This window comes from Beta vulgaris, chromosome 8 (assembly GCF_026745355.1).
Source record: "Beta vulgaris subsp. vulgaris cultivar EL10 chromosome 8, EL10.2, whole genome shotgun sequence".
Lineage (NCBI taxonomy): Eukaryota > Viridiplantae > Streptophyta > Magnoliopsida > Caryophyllales > Amaranthaceae > Beta > Beta vulgaris.
The window spans coordinates 19,221,500-19,239,937 of NC_079209.1; the positions used below are offsets into that span (position 1 = coordinate 19,221,500).

General features: G+C 37.8%; 1 protein-coding gene across 3 annotated transcripts in view; it reads right to left on the reverse strand.

Annotated features, from left to right (window-relative positions):
• LOC104901307 (GDSL esterase/lipase At4g18970) overlaps positions 1-18,438 on the reverse strand; it is a 55,227-nt gene that overhangs the window by 12,452 nt on the left and 24,337 nt on the right. For 2 of the 3 annotated variants that reach the window (XM_057391011.1, XM_048634336.2), the window contains exons 2-3: positions 17,263-17,538; positions 13,778-13,902 (exon numbers count right to left, since the gene is read on the reverse strand). In XM_057391011.1, the coding sequence (XP_057246994.1) occupies positions 13,778-13,902; positions 17,263-17,500 (363 nt within the window). In that variant the 5' untranslated portion in view covers positions 17,501-17,538. Of the gene's footprint in view, positions 1-13,777; positions 13,903-17,262; positions 17,708-18,438 lie in introns of those variants that run through there. The other variant, XM_010688862.4, reaches the window with a different exon arrangement.

Sequence of the window (18,438 nt, forward strand, 5' to 3'; positions counted from 1 at the left end):
ACCTAGGAGACATGTGTTTCCTAGTATATCCTCTGATGAGCTCTGTAGCAAGAAGAATGTTATCAACTATGTGCCTTCCAGGAATAAACCCTAATTGAGCTTCATTAACCACCTCTCCAATTACTCCTTTCATCCTGTTGGTCAGAACTTCAGAAATAATTTTGTAAATCATTGTACAGCATGCAATAGGCCTATACTCTTTTACCCTTGTTGCATTCTGAACCTTGGGCAAAAGAGTGACAGCAGTGCAGTTCACAGGACCATGCATTCTATTATTATTGAAGAATTCATGGATCCCTGCATACATGTCTTGTTTAGCATTGAACCCATCCAGACCTGGGGCCTTATCATTCCCAATTCCAGCCAAAGCCTCATCAATTTCAGCATTAGTAATCACCCTCATTAATGATTCTTTTGCCTGAGTAGAAAGACTTTTACCTCCCCTCACAATATTCAAATCAACACCCTGTAATGTTGGAGCTCTTGTTCCCAACAGCTTCTTATAGAAATCTATGATTTCTCCCTTTATAGCTTCAGCCTCCTTTATTATTCTCCCACCATCAGTAGTTAACATGTCAATTCTATTATGGGCATGTCTAGCTTTTACAGCAGTGAAGAACAATTTGGAATTAGAATCTCCCTGTTGAATCCAGTTAATTCTGGATTTTTGTTGGAGAATACTCTCTTCAATGTGAGACCCATGTCTCAAATCATAAATGAGACCCTTTGCTTCAAATTGAGCTGCTGCATTACTATCATAGTCACCTTGATTCTGCAAATCCTGGAGTTGCTGCCTTAAAATCTCCACTTTCTCATGAGTAAGCCCTACCTTCTGGCTCTTCATCTGTTTCAACTCCTTCTTGACAGCTTTAAGCTTCAACCAAATTGACTGAAGTCTATGTCTACCATTCACAGAGTTCCAGGCTCTCTCTACAGTGTCTAAAAACTCAACTTTCTCAGCCATAATATTCATGAATTTAAAAGGTTTTTCCCCTTGTGAACTCCCTGTCATTAAGGTAAATAACAAAGGAGAATGGTCTGAGATACCAGGAGGTAAGTATTGCACTATCACCTCTGCATACATTCCTAGCCAAGCTAGGTTAACATATGCCTTGTCAATTCTACTCAACACCCTATCCCTTCCCACATTACTATTAGACCAAGAGTAGTATGGCCCTGTACTCCTACTCTCAATCAGGCTTGATTGCAATAAGAATTGCTGGAAATCCTCAGTCTCTGCATCAGTAATCAATGTACCATTTAGTCTATCATTTGTGTGACACACAGCATTGAAATCTCCAATGACTACCATTGGCTCCTGATGCTAGACACACTGCAATAAACCACTCCATAAGCCTCTTCTATCAGCTATTGTATGAAGACCATACACAGCAACCAAATTTACCTTATGAACTTGGTCCTGAATATTACATACCATTAGCTGCTCCTGTGTATGAGTCAAAGTAACATTAACCCAGGCAGGCCTCCAGCCTATCCAAATTCTCCCTCTTGGGGAATGAGAATAATTATTAATCCACTTCCACTCTTTACCAATCTTGTTTTGCACCTTGCTTGCATTCTGTTCCCTAACCCTTGTCTCAGGTAACACACACACTACTACTTTATGTCTGCATCAGAAATTCTTGATTTCTTTTATTTTAAGGGGGTCATTCATCCCCCTGACATTCCAAGATATACAAATCATTAGGACAACTAAGGGTTTGGTCCCTTAGCACCCTAGCACCAGTAGCTGAGCTTCCACCACCAGACTGTAATTCATACATCACTGCTGTTCTAGCTGCTTGAAAAGCCCATTGTTTACCCTTATCTTTTGTTTTCCTAGTTACCAGTTTCCAGACCCCTTCCTCATCCAACTCCTATCTCTGAGTAAAAGATATTGGCGTAACCACTGGGGTTACATTAGCAGGATGAGTTGGATTAATAGAAAGTGTTTGAACATTTTCTGTAGTCCTATCATCCCCAATATCAGCCTCTAAAATTAGGTTGGATGTAGGTAGTTCCTTAGCCTGACCAACTGGTACCCATTTTTGAGTGACTCTTCCTTTAGCTGGCCTCTTTTTCTCCTTACATACATGTCCTACCTTCTGGCACTTAGTACAAAAGGGTGGTAGCCAAGCATACCCAACCTTTTGTTTAAACACCCTCCCATTAGGATCTTTCACACTTATTTCCTCCTGAATCTTCCCTGTTACATCCATTTCAATCAAGATTCTCGCAAATGATATCCTTAGTTGCTTCGTGGTGCATTCATCTGCATATATTGGAACTCCAATGGTACTTCCAATCCTACTTAATGAGTCTGTAGACCAGCAATTCAATGGAAGATTAGGTAAAGTGACCCATATTGGAATAACTTTTAATATCTCCTGGTTAAAACTGAAGCTAGATGTCCACTGTTTCACTATCATAGCTTTGCCAAAGAGTAGATGAGGGCCTGAATATAGCACTGCATCTCTATCTTCTACTGTGTCCATTTTCACCACAAAGTATCCCTCATTATGCTTAAAGATTTGAGGTTCAACATGTGGAGCCCATTGAGACTTGCAATAATTGATTATAGCCATGAGACTAGGGTTTTGTCCAATGACATAAACAATTAGCGCATTCTGCCAGCTTTCAGTGGCTCTATCAACCTCCTTTTTATCTAACTTAGCTACATTTTCACCATTAACAACAACCGGAGTGACATAGTTTAGACCCATACCTTTTTCAGAGATCTTACTCTGTGTCATGCTCTTCCAGAAGTTGTGATTCTTTTCAGTCAGCTCAGTCACAGGTTCCGGTACCGGAGCTGCTGGTATCACCACCTCCTGTACCTCATCAATCGTCGCAGGAATATCCTTAGTTACTGTTCCATTGCTTTCTACAAAATCCTCTCCAACTACGTGCTTACTACTTGCTCCATTATATTTGTTTGAGATTCCGGCCTCCGATGACCCTTCACCGGCCCCGGAGCTCTTCTTTTTCCTCCCCATCCAACACTCGGCTCACAATAGCACTCACCGTATCGTGCACCTAAAGAGCATTTAGGAGGAAACGCATTTATGGAAGCCTCTTTCATGATTTAGTAATCTTAAAATAATTTTAAAATAGTTACTCATACCAAATTCAAGCCATACAACGGTTCAAAATTCAAACTTCCCCGCCTTAACAAAATTTCCTCTCGAAAAACTCCCACCCCACTTCCTCACTCTCAAAAATTATTTGGGACTTTCCCGCTTCATTCAAACCCACATACCACAATCCATTTTCTTATTCACACACACTCTCTCTCCTCTTTTATAACCTATTACTTCGCTTCACTTTTCCCTCTTTCTTCGCCGCCTCACTCATCTCTCTCTCTCTCCTCACTCATCTCTCTCTCCTCACTCAAGGTCTGATCAATGGCGAAATGAAAATTGTCACTGAAGAAACCTTCTCATCGATGGTGTGAGGCGTGGGCTCAGGCGGAGAATGAGGTTGCGGTTGTGGTAACAAGTGCGCATCATCATCATCATATAGATAGTTAGGTCGGTTAGGTGTAAACTTGGTGCGTCCTTCTGAGTCAAGCAAGAGAAAAAGTCTCCAGAAGTGAGGAAAATAATTTGTGTTCTTCGGATATTGAGTAACTAACAATTTAGAAAGTATATACACTAGTTTTCTGTTGTTCGAGATCAGTGTCGAGAAGACGACAGAGGTTGATGATGAGGATGTAAGTAGATTTTCTTTGATCTCGTTCAATTTATGGGTTTTTAGTTCAATTTGTCGCCTCAGTTCTCTAGCTCATCATCGTCACTGAAGCATATCTGACCCAAAAGTGAGCCGACGTAGGACCTACAACCGGAACTTGGTCCCTCTCGACAAAACTAGCCGTGGCAATAGCAAGATGGGTGATCAAACCAACCACGGCATCCTCCCCAAACGTTTGTAATCAGGCTCAGTTAATGGAGGAAGTGAGAATATAGAGCTTAGTTTTAACAAGGAGAGAGAAAAAAAAGATTCTTCTGAATCTCCGTTGAGTTCTGGGCGGAAAATTCCTCGAAAATTGGTTAAAAATGAAGAAATGGACTGTAGATTCCTCGGAGATTCTCTTCCGGTTGATGAAGCTAAGCAGCAATGGCCTCATCGTTATATTACAAAGGTTTTATTTCTTGATTTTTGATAAACTACTTCATTTTTTTAATTTTTTGATTTTTTTTGTGTTCTTTGTGATTTAGGCTGGACAAGGATCAAAGAAACCTAAAACGTATGTTTAAGATTTACGTTTATAATCTTATTAAAGTTTATGAAGATTTTTTGAATCTGGATTTTAACGTGTGTTATGTTCTCTTCTTCAATAATACACTGTTCCATTTTAGTGTAAGCTAAAAACTGAAATTCGGTGTAATTTTAGTTTTTTTTGGAGGGCCGCAACACTAGACTACCGAGGGAAGATAAAGTTGGTGAAGATGGGCTCCAATGCCGTCATTGGTGCTATGAGAGCAAGCTTTGTCCTCTAATTATTTAAACAATCACTTATTCCCAAGACATAATTGTCGAGCTAAGAGATGTCTGGGTGAATTATTTAAAAAATCAAACATAAGATGATGGAGATTAAAGACGACGATCTTGTTGTTGTACATATTATTTGATTATTTTTAGAATTTTAGTTTTAGTAGCTAGCATTAGATTATAGAAACTTTATTTTAAGACATCATTAGAAGAAATTGATGCTTTGAATGAAATTGGTTTTGTATATAAATTAAATGTAGCAAATATTTTTTTGACATGATGAATAAAGCAAGCAAGAATTTATGTTTAATAATATTATTGTGACTATTTAAAAATTGTTATACAAACCTGTCAAAAAAATTTAAAATAAATTTTTTTATTAAAAAAAAGAGCGTATATACAAGGAGTCGCAAATACATGATAATGTATGTATATTGTAACATTTTACTTGAAAAAAACGTATAATAAACCTAAGAAACCGGTTGTCGTCAATAAATGGTTTCAAAGGATAAGGTAAGGAGACTGGTTTTTAATGTTAAATGGTCTCATAACCTCTTTACATATTATATATACACTTATCCAAAAGACTAGTTTTACCTGTCAACTGGTTTCCTAAATAAACAAAGAAACCAAGCATTATAACCGGTCTCTTAACCTAGAACACTTGTGAGATGGAGATGTGTTATAGTCCGGTTTCATAGGCCATTTTCAACCGGTTTCCTAGGCCTTTTTTATAGTAGTGTTTTTACGTAGGCATGTGCATCTGCTAGCATTGTCGGCTAGTAAAATCCTGCTATCAGGGCTTTTAGTGCTAGAGTTTTTCAACCAATATCATTTCCACACACCCCTTCGTGTATTTCTTCGATAATTTTGGTGGCTTCGTAAGCAGTTACACACCTTAGGAGTGGCAGTGAAAGACCCTCTTTATACAATTGTTCCTGGAAAATGCAATACCACATCGCCTATCTCCATCATTTCTTTGCCGACCATCTTGTGTTTTGGTAGACTATCTGTCAGTTTGTAAGTCGTTATCTCATCATACCATTCTCCCCCCTGCCTGATTGTGTTACCGTCGGTTTGGCGGTGCCTATGCTCCTTTTCGGCATAATCTCTATCATGACATTGCATCTCAGATCGGTCGTACGGGAGATGGCTAGCTTCAATAGGGAATCCGCAACAATGTTCTCAATTTAGTACCAAGTTCACTTTAAAGCTCTACAACTCTGCCATTATCTGCTTCACTCTGCTCAGGTACTTATGCTTACCGGCTCTCTGGCTTCGTATGTGCCTTCGATTTGACTTCATATGAGTTGTGGATCCGTCATCATTATGATTTTCTTGGCTCATGCCGGCTTCATATTCAACCTCATTATTGGAAGCTTTAAAGCTAAAGCGGACAACGTACTCAAACGCATCCCCCTACGGGAAAGTCATTATCACTTCGGCCTCGGCGACTGTTTGGGTCACGGAGCCATCAACAGATATCTTCTAGGTGCTGGCTGGCTCATTTGTCTTTTCACAAGTGGTTTCAATTATGAAGTCAGCCAAAGCTGAGCCTTGATAGTTGTGTGTGATGAGTACTTTATGTCAAACTCGGACGGTTCAGTTACCCACTTCAGCAGCCTGCTGGTCGTGTCCAGTTTGTGAAGTGCTTTTTCTAACGGTTGGTTTCTAAGCACTTGGATGGTATGAGAGTCAAAGTCTGGCATGAGTTCTTGTGTCGCTATAAGTACAACATATGTCATCTTCTCCAGCAACTCGTATCTCTATTATGCTCCAACCAGTACATAACTTACAAAATAAATGGGGTGTTGCTGCCCCTTTTTTTCTACCAACAAAACTGTTGCTACCGTCTTCTCCAACACATTCATAAAGACCCGTTGGTTTTATTGACCATCACCACATTGGCCAACCACTTCGGGTAATCACAGGGCTCGATGAAATCGACTGCTAATAGTTTGTACACCTCTTTAATGGCCACATTCTTCTCAGCTGAAAAAGATTCTCTTCTTCTGTTTTATCGGTTGTACGTCTTTATTGACATTCAGCCGGTGGATCGTGAATGCTAGGTCAATCCCCGGCATCTCGTTCGCCTAGAACGCAAATACGTCAGCGTTGTTGTGTAGTAGACTTGTCAACTTTACCTTGACGTCGTCCGCCAGGTCAGCCACAATTCGAACCGTCCTCTCCGGTTTGGCTTGCTTAAGACTGACCTCTTCAGTCTCTCCTTCAGGGCTAGGTCTCGACAAGTCTGCCGGCCTTCCCTCAAAATTTTCCATGGGCAAATCCTTGTTAGCTTTATATTCTAGTCACCGCCTTTTCGTTTCTGACGGTGGCATTTCTGCCTGACGCTTGTGGTTCGAATTCTTAAGAGCCGTCAGGTAGCATGCCCGAGCCGACTTTTTGATTCCCCTTTATTCTTTCTAGCTTTCCCGTGTTCGAGGCGTAAATCATCGTCAGATGGTAGGTGGATACCACCGCCTGAGTGTCGTGGATCAATGGTCGCTCTATGATGTCATGATAGGCTGCCGGCATATCGACTACTAGGAAATCTACCATAAGGTCTCTTGATTGGGACCCTTCTCCTAGTTTAACTGGTAACTTGATGGTGCCCTCAAAAACGACATATACCCCTATGAAATTGATTACTAGGTAAAAGACTGGTTTGAGACATGAGTTTCCTATGCCCATTTTCTTGAATGTGGCCATAAACATGATATTGGCGGAGCTACCGCCATCCCCCAGGATGCGATGGACCATCGCGGTTGAAATCTACAGAGATATTAACAAAGGGTCATCATGAGGGTAAATGATCCCCTTGGCGTCCTCTGACGTAAAGGCTACGGACGGCATTGTTGGTGGCACTGTCCACTCTTCGGTGTTGTTATAGTTCACCTGGTGCCTCACCTCTTTCAGACTAGCTTTGGCACCATATATACTTCCCCCGTGCACTGGTCCCCCTAGGATGACATGTATCTCAGTGATTCTCTTTTTCACCGGCTTCCTCTTTCCGTCCTCTTCTATGGGTGACCCTTCTTGGTCAATTCTTGCCTGATACTACTTGAAATAGCCTCTGCGTATCAAATCCTCAATTCCATCTCTAAAATCCTTGCAGTCGTCTGTAATATGACCGTAATCTCTATGCAAATCACACCACTTCGACTTGTTCCGGCCTTTATAGTACATATTTTTAGGTCTTTGCCATTTTTCATCCTTCTTGTGTAACTCATAAATCTCCGCTCAAGACATCGTCAAAGGAGTGTAATTGTGATAACGGTCGTATCGTCCTTCTTGCCCCTTTTCCACCGAGTTACTCTCCTCCCTTGTCCCGATTCTATCTAACTTTTTGTCTTTTCGATATTATTCCTTGTCCTTTTCTTTATCTTTTTCCTTTCCATCAACCTCAGACCGCTTTGAAGTTGCCACCTTTTCAAATCCCTCTCATTAGATGAAATCATTAGCCTTACCGAGGACCTCTGTCAGGCTGGTAAATTTCCTGCGGCCTAGTAGCTTCTCAAGGTAGTACCTTCCTTCAAACTGCTCATCAACGCTAGGACTGCGACCTCCTACTGCAGACTGAGGATGGTAACGGCTTCAGAGTTAACTCTCGAACTCTCTTTTTCCCTTTTCTTGATAGACATCAGTTCGATGGCAGTCTTCTCCCTACGCTTATTGCTGACAAAGTGTATCACAAACATGGATGTAAGTTGTCGGAAATCAAAGGCAGTTGCCGGCAATATGCTTTTGAACTAACTCTTGGCTAGGCAAGACAAAGTAGAAGGGAACACTTTACACCGAACGGAGTCAGTGTCGTTATATAGCAACATGTGTCCTTCATAAGCAGAGATGTAGTCCTCAAGGTCTGTCTTGTCGTCATACTTGCATGTCGGCATCTTGATGTTCTCCATGGGCTCCTGGATTATGGCCGTTGAGAAAGGAGAATTTCGTATGGATACCGGTGCTCTACGTCTAGCATACTCTCTTTCCCATATGGGTTGACATGATTGTTGAATCTCAGTGTCATGTTGATCCTTTTCATCTTCTTCCCCCATGGGCTCTGTGAGAGTCTTTGAGATCTCCCCTGAGCCTGATTATTTCAACTTTGGTCACGCTGTCGGCCCGTTAAGAGAGAACGCATCTTTCTCACAGTGTTGTATGGCCTATTCAGATGGGACGCTTGCTAGTATGACCGGTCGGTGGAGCCTGACTCGCTATGGCCTGCAAGACCTGAGTCGCGCTCTTGAGTTGTTCCGGACTGAACATATGTAGCAACACCTCGAATATGCTGGATTGAGGGGATTCGATGGCACCGTTTCCCTTATCAATGGACGATTTTGAGGACCTCACCACCGGTTGCGGGCACTAGTAGAAAAAGGACGATTTGCGTCCCCCCATTCGCGTTGCAAAGACACGGAAAGGACGCACAGTTCGGATTTGCGTCGAATTTGGGAAGCTGTGCGACGCAAATCACAATTATGTGCGTCGCACCCACTACAAAAAAAAGCTTATATAGCGACGGATTTTTGGAGACAGATATATATCCGTATCTAATTTAGAGACGGAATATTGATAATCCGTCTCTAAATTTATTTAGAGGCGGATTTTTTAAATCCGTCTCTAAATTAGAGACGGATTTTTAAATCCGTCTCTAACTTTAGGGACGGATTTTAAAAATCCGTCCCTAAATTAGAGACGGATTTTAATAAATAAATTTTGAGACGGATATTGAAAATCCGTCTCTAACTTAGGGACGGATATTGATAATCCGTCCCTAAAGTTAGAGACGGATTTTTAAATCCGTATCTAAAGTTAGAGACGGATTTAAAAATCCGTCTCTAAAGTTAGAGACGGATTTAAAAAATCCGTCTCTAAATTTACATATGAATATGTTATTGCACGTATTTAATTTAGAGACGGATTTTCAAAATCCGTCTCTAATTTAGGGACGGATTTTTAGAATCCGTCTCTAATTTAGGGACGGATTTTTAGAATCCGTCTCTAAATTTAGAGACGGATTCTAAAAATACGTCTCTAAATTTAGAGACGGATTCTAAAAATCCGTCTCTAAATTCAAATATGAATATTTTATTGCGCTTCTTTAATTTAGGGACGGATTTTAAAAATCCGTCTCTAAGTTAGAGACGGATTTTAGAAATCCGTCTCTAATTTAGGGACGGATTTGAAAATCCGTCTCTAAATTAGGGACGGATTTTTGAATCCGTCACTAATATTTCTTCTACATATTACCAATATTATGTAGAGAAGTATACAAGTTGTATTTGGTGTAGTTGGTTGGAGCTTCTTCTCATTTCTTTGAGGTTACAAGTTCGATTCCTACGAACAGCGATTCTTGCGACTGTGGAGTCTTCTTATCCTTTCCCTTGTAGAGCTGAACCGCGTTTACTTAAGGGATATTCCTAAATGGTAATGAGATCAACTTGAACTAGGTAGGTAATAATAGGTGATTAAATATAATCATGATAATATTAGGAACTATCGTGTTGTTAATTTCATTTATATAATTTTTATATTTTCAGCGAATTTAGAGACGGATTTTCGAAATCCGTCTCTAAACTTAGAGACGGATTTTTAAAATCCGTCTCTCTTAGAGACGGATTTTCAAAATCCGTCTCTAAGTTTAGAGACGGATTTGCAAAATCCGTCTCTAAACTTTAGAGACGGATTTCGAAAATCTGTCTCTAAGCTTAGAGACGGATTTCCAAAATCCGTCTCTAAACTTTAGAGACGGATTTTTAAAATCCGTCTCTAACTCGAATTAGCGACAAGGGTTTTAGAGAGGGACAATGTCCGTCTCTAAATCCGTCTCTAAGCCCATATAGCGACGGATTTGACCTTTTTAGGGACGGATTTTGTCCGTCTCTAAATGGACTTTTTTTTGTAGTGACCCTCCTCTCATGCGACGCACATTTTTAATTTGCGTCGCATGAGAGGTGTGTGCGATGCACATCATGGGTACAATGTACGACGGATTATCGTGTGTGTGCGACGCATATCGGAATTAAATAAGTTTGGGCTTTGATTTGCGTCGTATGGGCCATACGAATCTCTACTTCGCATCTCTGCTATCCCTCATTTTCTCACTTTCATCTATCATCTCTCTTTCGCATCTCTCTCGTTGGCGAATTCGGGATCTCTTTCGCTTCTCTTATTGACGAATTCGGCTGTTTTGCGGCGAACCTCCGTCGAGTGCGACGATCGATACTCGACCTCCAAGGTTTCCTCTCTCTCTCTCGATACTCGATACTCGAAATATACACGATGTTCATGCTCAGATTTCTCGATTCTCAGGTTTTTTTAGTTCTCATTTATTCTGAATTTCTTTGTTTTGCCATATTTATGTTTATTTTTTGCGATTTGAAGAACGAGATTTGAAGAAAGAGACTAAAGAACAAGATTTGAAGAAAGAGATTGAAGAACGAGATTTGAAGTACGAAATGTGAAGAAGAACGAGAATTTGGCGATTTGTATTTTTTATAAAATATATTTAGTGAAATTTCTCTATGTTAGATCTGTTTTTTTTTTTTGTAGGTTTATTTTTTTAATTTGGTGTTTTGTTGTATGTTAGATCTGATTTTTTTAATTTTTTATATTTGTTTAGATTTTTTCGTTTAATTTTTGGCGATTATCATCATTTGTTGTATGTTAGATCTGGTTTTTTGATATGAGATTTGTGTTGTTTAATTATCATCATTTGTTGTATGTTAGATCTGGTTTTTGATGAGATTTGGCTCGTTTCTTTTTCCTCCTACGCAGTACTAAAGCATTCATGCTTTGGTACTGCGTTTTTTTATTTTTCACATAATGGCATTTGCGTCGCATATGGCGCATGGTGCGACGCAGATGACTGATTTGCGTCGCACCCCCTGCTATGTGCGACGCAAATTACACTCATACGCCTTTATAACCTGCCTGTAGTTTGTATGGGCTGGAATGACCAATTTGCGTCGCACCGTATACACGGTGCGACGCAAATAGCTAATATATCTGCGTTGTTCAGCATACGACGCAGATCATGTCTGGGCTATCTGCGCCGAGGCCTTTGCCATCGCACCCATGTCCGACGCAAATGGGCGCCTCAGATCCAACGCAAATCGTCGTTTCTGTACTAGTGGGGGTAGGGAACCCAGGTGGTACCTTCCCTGAAGGAGTGTTGGTGTCATCAGTTTTCGGCATCCCAAAATTGGTAGGCTCGCAATGTCGTAGCTTAAGACTAAAGGTATAGTTCCCCCCCTCCTTCTAGCACCAAATTTTCCGGTATGGAATAATTATTGTTGTGGTGAACCGGTATCCTTCAACTGCGTAAGCCGGTTTGATGTCCTGCAAAATAGAACACGTAAACTAACTTTTGAGGTTGATCCGAGAAACACCCCTCCGATGCCTAAATCAATAGAGGGTAATAACCGTTATATCTCAAGTAGAGTATATTAGTATATGTCAATGTACCTTATGACTCAGATCATGGGGTATTTATAGGAGTTGACAGTGTCCTGACTAAGATAGGATATTGCTCCTATTGGTTGGATACACTTTTATCCCCTTTGATACTTATCTTGAGGTTCATAGGCGCATTGAGTAAGTATTGGATCAGACCCAGGCCCACTTGAGAATGACCCAAGTTAGGTCAAGGCATCCCTATTAATTCGGCATGACATAGTCCATTGGCCTTCATATGCATGTGTTACCATGACGGTCGTTAACGGCTCAATAGGATCGGTATGAAACTTAGGAAGTCTCCATATAAATTATTTTCAAATCATCTAAAAGTGGATTCTGTTAGAAAAAGAGTTTCGCAAAGGCAGAAATAGATAACTTTCAAGGCTGTGCCGTGATAGGAGATCACTGACTTGAAAGCAATTAGGGCCCGACAATGGTGGTTATCGATCTTGGCCGGAACGCTCCCCAAGGTTTACACAGCAGCTAAGAATGCCACCACTAGCAAACTGAGCTTTAGAGAATAGCACGAAAACCCAGGAATAGAGAAGAGAAGGGAAGAAAGAAGAGTGTTTTGTTTTTTTGTGTGTATCTGACTGAACAGAATGGCACTGATTTTATAGGGATGAATCAAGCCAAAAAACGGATAGCAATCAAGACATAAATCAATGGGTGGATAATTAGGGATTGCCATGAATACTGTAACGGTAAAACGTTACAGAATTCCAGCAGCAACACACGCGTAGCTCCCGGGTCGAAAACTTTAGTTAAGTTAATTCCCCAAAGCATGTGTTACCATGACGGTCGTTAACGGCTCAATAGGATCGGTATGAAACTTAGGAAGTCTCCATATAAATTATTTTCAAATCATCTAAAAGTGGATTCTGTTAGAAAAAGAGTTTCGCAAAGGCAGAAATAGATAACTTTCAAGGCTGTGCCGTGATAGGAGATCACTGACTTGAAAGCAATTAGGGCCCGACAATGGTGGTTATCGATCTTGACCGGAACGCTCCCCAAGGTTTACACAGCAGCTAAGAATGCCACCACTAGCAAACTGAGCTTTAGAGAATAGCACGAAAACCCAGGAATAGAGAAAGAAGGGAAGAAAGAAGAGTGTTTTGTTTTTTTTGTGTGTATCTGACTGAACAGAATGGCACTGATTTTATAGGGATGAATCAAGCCAAAAAACGGATAGCAATCAAGACATAAATCAATGGGCGGATAATTAGGGATTGCCATGAATACTGTAACGGTAAAACGTTACAGAATTCCAGCAGCAACACACGCGTAGCTCCCGGGTCGAAAACTTTAGTTAAGTTAATTCCCCAAAGCCCAAAGCCCATGGCCCGGTCCGGGCGGGCAACACGTGCGTGTGTGATAGCAAGCCCAAACCAAACATATCATCCAATCCACAAATGCATCTCTAGTCACAACTCAATAGATGGAAAGAGGGAGGAAATATATAAACATGAAGAAATTCCCTCCCACAAGCAATGTGGGACAAGAAAATGAGCCAAGGCTTTTCCAAGCCTTAACTCCAACAGATTCTTCAAGTAAAAGCAAGCAGAAGCAGAAATTGTGCACAACCTAGTTTGTTTTTTGTAGGTGGAAAACAAATAAACAATTGTAATACTTATATACTCTTTCAGTTGTTTTTACAATACACACTTATTGTTGGGTTCACTCACATAAGGATAAGAGTTGAGAAAAAAAATTATTTCAACAATCGCCCAAACTTCATCCTTACATAACAATGACGAGTATTTTGTACGCGATGAGAATGATAAAAGATATAGAATAAAACTAAAATATGATGCTTCATAAAATGACTTACTAAATGTTTTCCAGTTTCAGAGCGAATTCCAGCCGCCCCAGAAGCATAATTTACACCCTTAAGTATTTCTTTTCCTTTTGCAGTGCTGTATGGTGGAATGTACTCGTCGAATCCCAAAAGTTCAGCTGCAAACAACATTCGTTCTTCAATTGTTTTTGAATAGTAAAACGAACAAAATCTGTGTATTTTTATGTTAGCATTTACCGATGAGAAGTCAAAATTAACTTGATAAAATTATATTAATTAATCAACAAAAATAAAATTCTCTGGACAGGAGTGATCATGAATATATACTAGCTAGTATATTAACTTTCAAGAATGTATTTTTCGATTTTCCTACTCTTCACCCACATGAACCATCCAAACTCATGTGAATATATATATATAAGTGAGTTTATATGAGAATGCATACTTACATGAGAAATAAGAATAAATTTTACGTGCTATAACTCTTAAAAAAAAGTGATGTAACTCTAGTGAGAAAGTAACGTAACTTTAAAAAAAGAATATTAGAAAAAAAATCAAATAATTTTTTTTTTTTTTGCTCAGAACTTTTTGAGGGAGATATAACTCTAATGAACAAGTATTATAACTCTAATCCAATCGTGTGGTTGAGATTAATTCTCATTTCTCATGTAAAGAGCATTCTCATGTGATCTTTCCCCTATATATATATAAAATTTTAGAATATGATATACATTATTTTAGAACATGATATACATTAATTTAGAACATGATATATATTATGCATACATTGATCATGTATGGTGATAATGCGACTATAATAGAAACGAATATAATGTTTAATACCGAAATTTCAATCAATACGACAAGCATTCCATACCAAACAATAATCAATTCTAATATATTTCGATCAATATCAAAATCGAAAAACTTTGAAGAGACCTCCATTAAAATCAAACAACTAAATCGAACTAAAACTTTGAAGAAAACTCCATTAAAATCAATCAATACAAAAACAAACTAAACTTTGCAAGAAAATACAACTAAAATCTGCAAGAAAAGCTCGAATAATACCTGTTGAATTCTGGAAAGAATAGTGTGGAATCCACAAAAAATCGAACTAAACTTTGAAGGAATTTTCATGAACGATATATTACAGAGGAGAGAAAAAGAGAAGTTGTGTAAAATTTTAGAGAGAGAAAGAAAGTGACGTGGAAAAAGGAGGTAAATATTAAGCTAAATTACGAAATTGCCATTACTCATAAGTGTTTTTCAAACAGTTAATTTAGATTGATCCAAAGGTCCATATATATATATATATATATATATATATATATATATATATAGAGAGAGAGAGAGAGAGAGAGAGAGAGAGAGACAAGATCACATGAGAATGCTCATTACATGAGAAATGTAGAATGAATCTCAACCATACGATTGGTTTAGAGTTACAATACTTATTGATTAGAGTTATATCCCTCAAAAAAATTTTGAATTAAAAAAAAAATGTTTTTTTTTTTGAATTTTTTTTTCAAATATTTAGTTTTTGGAGTTACATCACTTATCAATAAGAGTTATAGCGTGTTCTCATTTCTCATATTATGCATTCTCATATGAACTCACTTCCCTCTCTCTATCTATCTATATATATATATATATATATATATATTATATATATATATATATATATATAATATATATATATATATATATATATATAAGTAGAATTATTCCCTACAGGTGGTTCCTGATTTCTTGTCTTGTATTTACAATTATTAGGTAGACTAAAAATAAAATAAGTAATATGAATCATAGTATAGTCCCTCTGTATGAATGTATCCCACTAAAGTTCTTGGCACAAAAAACAAAAAAGGAAGAAGATAAACAGGAAAAAAGTCATTTAGCATGTCACCTAAGGTAAATGTGTTATTAAATTTAGAGTTATTACATAAAACTAAGTGATCATAAATACCAAGTTTGTATGTTTGTATTAGCTAGTTGTTTAGACATGATGGTGCACCACATGTTGTGTTTAGTTTCCAATCACATGGGTCCATCTTGAATGATTTGTTCACCTTAAGGGGCTTATGATCTTTGTGTAAATTATCTTATTCAGCTTATTATATTATTCTTAACTTGCTTACCAAAATAACAACGACTAAAAACGAAAAAATAATTGTGAAAGTTTTGTGCTTATTAATAAACGGAATAATTTCTGTTGAGCATTTAAAGTTTGTGAAATATTTTGCGTTAGGTGTTACAAAAAAAAAAAAAAAAAACACGCAATATTAACATAAAATGCTATATCTATACTAATATATTAAAAGGTGTGCGTAAATCAGGAACGGTGCCACGTGGCGCTCTCCCTAGGGAGTTTTAGTTCATGTAATCCATGTACAATGAAAAAAATTAGAAACTGCATAGTATAGGTTTTGATCCCGTGACCTCAAGTTCATGCACTAAAGTTTTAACCACTAAACCAAGTTGTATTTAGTGATATCATATCAAAGTACAATATTAAAAAATGAAAATTTTCTTACCCGAGACATAGTCCGGGCCTAATAACTAATTAAGTGAGAAAAGCAGGTTGATTCCATTACACCCCCACTATTATGGGAGACACTACTTATACATTGTAATAAGAAAAAGAAAACTTTAGAAGTATATATATATATATATTTTTTATGTACTACTATGATTATGAAAAGTCCTCTATTTATCCTGTATCCACCGAATTACTCATTTGACAATGTTATAAAATAACAAAGAGATTATTTCCAACAATCTACACGTGTTGGAGATATATTAGGATACTAAAGATATGATAAATCATAAGATATTTCAAATATCTTATGATTTATCATATCTTTAGTACAGGGGCGGTTCTTGGCCCATGCTGTATAGGCGATAGAATAGGGCCCCAAAAATAGAGGGGCCCCGAAATATATTATATGTATTAAATGTTTGAAATTAAAACAAAAGGAAAGCATTTGAATCAGTGGTAAAGTAGTAAGGGATGGGCAATAGGGTCGCGAGTTCGATTCTAGGTAGGAGCAATTTTTTTTATCACGCGTGGTTTTTTTTTCCTTTGGCTGCTTATTCCCCATTAATGGCTACTCTCTTCTCTCTCCTCCTAACTCTCTCTCATTAATTTCTACTCATACTCCTATATCTTTTTTTTTTGCAATTTTCCAATAAAATTTACTCTTAAACTTCAAATCAACAAATTTTGCCGGAAGTTCAAGAGATGGGTGGTTTTAAATTGATGTACAATGTGTGGTTGGTGATTTTGTTTAGATTATATTAATATGATGTGGTTAGATATCATTTTCAATATAAAAGTATTTTTTAAAATTGCGAATCTAATATCTTTTATAAACTAAATATGAAGGGCCAAATTTTAAAAAAGCGTATAGGGCCCCCGCTATGTTTGCCCCGCCCCTGCTTTAGTATCCTAATATATCTCTAAGCAATATTAACATATATATAATGCATGAACATGTACTATAAGATGTACTTACTGATTCTATCGGCAAAATTTCGACCATTGGAGAACCTTCCAGTGGCTACTCCTCCCGGGAAATCAATGCCATACGGTGGATAATTGGCTTTGGCTTTCGTGACAAGGTCGTTGTTGTTACCGGCGTCGCACAAAGAGTCTCCGAATATGAAGTAGCATGGTACTTGTGGTTCACAACGCACCATTGTTGTGATGGTAGTGGTAATCAGTAGCACAAGAAGTGTCACTGCCCTAAGCATGGTGGTTGGTTTTGGTTAGAAGTGGAATTTGGCAATATCTGTAATGGGAGGTAAAGCAGCTGGAAATTAGAAACTATAAAAACGGAAAACCTACATATGGTGGAGAATACTTCTACAATTTATAGGGGCCAGTGTTAGCATACTGTTTGTCTTTGTTTAACATAAGGTAGGGAAAGCAACATCATATTGGTCACATGTTATTTTCTGTAGAGAGATCTCTCGACTAGGACAAAGTGTGATTTATAAATCTTGATTTATAAGGCATTGAGGTCATGTAAATGGAAAAAAATAGAAGAATTGGATAATTCTTTTCAAAATTTGTTTACATCATCATAAAATTATGAGTAACTTTATATTCTTTTTCTAGGACTCAAATGAAAGTCCACATTATTTAGTTTAACAATTTGCTTTGGCTTGGTTCTTAATTCTTTCTTTTTCTATGGCAATAATGGATTTAGGTAAGATTTTTAAAACGTGAAAAGGTGTGTAGTTTAGCATAAAAGTACCGGCCTCCCTAATTAACAAGAGTAGGAAAGAATAAAATTCCTATTAAAGTAAAATAATTTTATGAGACAATTTGATTGAGTAATTACTGATGGTTTTAAAGAGATATGAAATGCAATATTGTTAAATAAATTTCCTTTTTCTTTTACGAAAAGTGAAATTATTGCAGTAGATGTGAGACTACTCAAAACGATTTCATTGTAATTGAAAAAAAAACGAAGAAAATATTTATATGTTTTTTACTACGTTAACTCTATGAATATCGATGTTGAGTTGTTTATCTATATAGATTCTTGATTGTTCTTATAAGATGATTTACTAATATAATATGTAGTCTCTCTACATAGATACTCCATTCTTATAGTTTCAAAGTAGAATGATATTCAATGGCTTTTATAATTGGTAATAAATATTTGAAGAATGCCCATAATCCA